Consider the following 4,111-nt stretch of genomic DNA (forward strand, 5'->3'; position numbering starts at 1 on the left):
ATGTTTTTGCCTTTCAAAGGACTAATCAGATTGTGATGAAAAATGCTCAAACCAATGGAAATGGACAGCATGAAGAATGTTTTTGCCTTGCACGTTATACTAGTTACTTACACTTTGTGTTTTCTCTACATGCAATTATTGTTCAGTATCATTTTAGTTACTAGTTACTATAATGGAAATTAGTACAAATCTTGCATTCAAAGGAGTCCATCATCTTATGAACTAAAGGAAGTTCAATTATCAACTTTGCAAAGGGTAAGTTTTTGAATCTCTAGTTGATGACTACCTTTTTGTTACCATTTGATATTAATTCCTGATCTAGTTATTAATTATTGAATCCCAATGCATGAATCATGGCATCCAGAGACTTAACATCAGCTGTTCATTGGTGTCAATTTTGATTAAGATTGGATTTTGTTTAATGTTTTTGCAGATTTTGGAGAATTCATGGTTAAAGATCAAGAGGGTTGAAGATGAGGATACATGAAGGTTTTTTTATTGTGTAATTAACTCAAAAAATATTTTGTAATGAAAGTACACAAATAGTGTAAAACTCTTACATTTTGCAAGTACTCAAAATACATTACACTTTAATTCATAACATGTCAATAAAGTTCAATGAAATTAAATTTAGTATATTTTTGAATGTAATGAAAATTTATGTTTTTGATTTACAGGTTAAACAAATTTATTTATTATTAATAGGGGAAAAAAATAAAATTCAATTTAATTAAATGAACAAATTTAGAGGTGGTTATAACCACCTCTAAAAGTATGAACATGCAAGAAATTATAAACTATAGAGGCGGTTATAACTGCCTCTACCACTTATAATTTTTAGAAGTGGTTATAACCACCTCTAAAACTATTGAGGATTAATGAAAATTTAATAGCTATTGAGGCGGTTATAACCACCTCTACTATAATAAATTTTTAGAGGCGGTTATAACCGCCTCTAAAACTATGGTAATGAAAACTTAATAGCTATAGAGGCGGTTATAACCGCTTCTAAAACTATTGATGTTTGATGAAAACTTAGTAGTTATAGAGGCGGTTATAACCGCCTCTAATCTTGTTATTAAAAACCGTTTTCGTAGATAAAACTTACCCCAACGGTTGGTACAAACCGGCTCTAAAGTGTAGAGCCCGCTTGATACAAGGCGGTTTAGAGACGGGTAAAAAACCAACGCTACATCTATAGAGGCGGTTATAACCGCCTCTATAGGGCTTGAAAACCGCCTCAAAAACACTTTTTTTGTGTAGTGAAAGTTCTGTCTATCAGAACTACTTAAACTAACAAGTGCCATCTCGACTTCCTTCATTGTAGGTCTCTCATCCCCTCGCAATCTCAGGCAGGTCTCCGCAATCTTTGCAACTGCTTCAATCTGTCTTCTGGATTCTATGTTCACAATATGAGATTCAACGATCTTAATGAGGCGCTTTTTCTTCATAGCAGAGATGAACCATGAACGCAAGTTTGTTTGCTGTTCAGTCAAAGTAAAAGAAACAGGGTTTTTACCTGTTAAAATCTCCACTAAAATAACTCCAAAACTATAAACATCATTCTTGTGATTCAGCTTCCTAGTATGATAATACTCAGGATCTAAATATCCCAATGTTCCTTGAACAAGGGTAACTAGACCAGAACCGACACTTGCACTCTCATCTACCAGAATTGATCTTGATGCTCCAAAGTCAGACATTTTGGCAGTGAAATTGTTGTCCAAAAGTATGTTGGAAGACTTGACATCTCTATGAAAAATGAAGATAGAAGCATTACAGTGGAGATATGCAAGTGCACCTGAAATTTCAGTAACAATCCTTAATCTGTTCTCCCACGATAATGAGGATGAACTTTGCCGGACGTGGAGGTGATTAGCAAGTGTCCCATTGGGAATGAAATCAAAAACCAACAATGGCACTTCTGTCTCTAAGCAGCAGCCAAAGAGCTTTACCACATTCTTATGTCTGATTTTAGAGAGAATGAACAGCTCGTTAATGAAATCTTTCATGTCTTGTGGGTTCGTTAGCTTGGACATCTTGATGGCTACTGCCCGTTTATCAGATAAGAAGCCTTTGAAAACTGTAGCATGGCCGCCATTGCCAATGATGCTGGTGGGATTGAAGTTGTTGGTGGCTTTCTCTAGATCTCTTACTGTGTAGATGGTAAATCCATATTCCGATAGGCCTTCACTTGAGGAGATGAGTTTGCGCAGGAGTATACTTTGATTGTTAGAGTAGTGCTCTCTCTTATCCTGCTCTAAATTACATGCCCACCATTTGCCTCGGAGACACCTTGCAAGCACAAGTAGCGCAAGCTGAATGGCAACAGTAGTATTCAGGGCAAGTAGAAGATCAAAAGTTCTCTCAATGTGAAGCACACCATCATTAAAGGTTTGAAAGATGTACCATCTGCGAGATGCTTCTCCGGCAAAATCAAGAAATCAGTCAAATGACAATATCTAGTTAACTTGTGAACATTATTAAATCAAGGTTTATTATGATGATGGAGTTCTTTTATTTGATTATCTAAACTTTACAAAACAGGCATAATATAAAGTAATAAATAACTTTGATTATCTAAACTTCACAAAATATACATACCAGGCCCATGACAATAATCCAAAATAGGTTTAATGGGCTTAAAATCAAACATAATATGGTGTTTAATTATGTTGTACATAAAAAGTAATAAATGATTTTGGTTACTTATAATGGTAAGCGTATAAAAGCAAAATTAATGAAGTACATAGTATTTGATGAATTTCTCTGATATCCTTAATTAGCAACATTAATTAGGTTAACCGACATTTTTATTGGGATATAGATACAAACAACAACAAAAACAATTTAGTGCAATATATAGATAGACAATCAGAAATATTTTCAGGGATTCAGCACTAAGTAGTGACATATATACTCTATTCCATGTATTTTAATTTTTGAACTTATTTAGTCTCCATTTAATTATCAAATACTATCAACATAATTAAAGCAACTTAATTTTTTTAAATAAAAAATAAAGGTAAAACAATATGCATAACTGTACGTATGTACCTGATTGCTTACAATAATGAATTCTTAGGAAGGATGTATTGCACCACCCAAAGCCTGAGATCCCCAAAGAAGATGAGTCAGCGATGCTTGAGCTTGAGTCCATGAACGTGTCAAAGCTGTTGATCAGAGCTTCATGTGGCTAGTCAGAGCTAACATAGTTGACTAAGCAGTAGATTGGGCTACAACAGTACGAATTATGAAAAGCACGCGTTGATTGGAGAGTTCTGTCCAAATGGCGCCGCTCGATAGGATGTTTATTTTCTATGCTTTAATGTTTGTCTGCTACCTTACTTGCATGCGAGTTATCTTATGCCTTTATATTCTCATGTTTTGTATCTCTTTTGTTAAGCAAGCTAAGTAAGTTCAAGCTAAGCTTCAGTGTGTCCACCTAAATTGTGTGTGTGTCGAATCAAATAGCATCCTTAGTTTAACAGAACGCACTGTTACGATAGTCATCATCCATCCAACAAAACTCCCTGAGGTAATCAAAACTGGAACTGAATACCAAAACTGGATTCATGGAATGGACCAGACACTGCTCCATGTCCTTGTGTTTGATCACCTTCATTGATGTAAAGTTGGGGGACAACCCGTTACCAACTTGTGTATTGTTGGAAAATACAGCAGCGTCAGCCGGTTCATGTTGCATGCATGGCAGTATGATCAGCAGGAGCAGCAGCATGTCTCTGATAAGATTCAAACACTCAAACCTCACACTTGTTTACACTCACAGCTCTTAGAAGATGATAACCAGGAAATAAACCTCAACAAGACAAAATAACTTGCTTGACCTTTCTTACTCCACTACCATTACATATAAGAAAAGAAAAAGCAAAAAGCAAAAGAACAAACTCCCAACCAGAAGATGACAACGGATACAACTAAAAAGTAAAAAGCAAATGCTAGCTAGGATAACATAATGAGCTAGGAAACAACTAGCTTCCCATGTCCAATCAGAGCACACAATTTCATACTTGTCCATGAACGCGAACAGCTTGCACCAAAGCTCAATATTTGAGCCAAAACCTTGAGACTCCTGAGCTATCTTCTCCTC

The 4,111-nt window shown here is 35.5% G+C and overlaps 1 protein-coding gene across 1 annotated transcript; it reads right to left on the bottom strand.

Annotated features, from left to right (window-relative positions):
* Positions 1-351: 351 nt before the first annotated feature.
* On the bottom strand, positions 352-3,739 carry LOC120267339 (putative wall-associated receptor kinase-like 16). Its single transcript, XM_039274993.1, has 3 exons — positions 3,499-3,739; positions 1,299-2,422; positions 352-378 (listed from the first exon to the last, which is right to left on the bottom strand). Exons 1-3 carry the CDS (start codon positions 3,737-3,739, stop codon positions 352-354), a joined length of 1,392 nt encoding a protein of 463 aa, XP_039130927.1.
* Positions 3,740-4,111: the final 372 nt, after the last annotated feature.

Source organism: Dioscorea cayenensis, chromosome 8 (genome assembly GCF_009730915.1).
Source record: "Dioscorea cayenensis subsp. rotundata cultivar TDr96_F1 chromosome 8, TDr96_F1_v2_PseudoChromosome.rev07_lg8_w22 25.fasta, whole genome shotgun sequence".
In the NCBI taxonomy this organism is placed as follows: domain Eukaryota; kingdom Viridiplantae; phylum Streptophyta; class Magnoliopsida; order Dioscoreales; family Dioscoreaceae; genus Dioscorea; species Dioscorea cayenensis.

Coding starts and splice junctions, on each gene's coding strand:
- LOC120267339 (XM_039274993.1), bottom strand. CDS start 3,739: ATGCTGCTGCTCCTGCTGATCATACTGCCATGCATGCAACATGAACCG. Junction 2,423..3,498: donor GGATGATGACTATCGTAACA/GTGCGTTCTGTT, acceptor TTGCCGGAGAAG/CATCTCGCAGATGGTACATC. Junction 379..1,298: donor AGGAAGTCGAGATGGCACTT/GTTAGTTTAAGT, acceptor ACCAATGAACAG/CTGATGTTAAGTCTCTGGAT.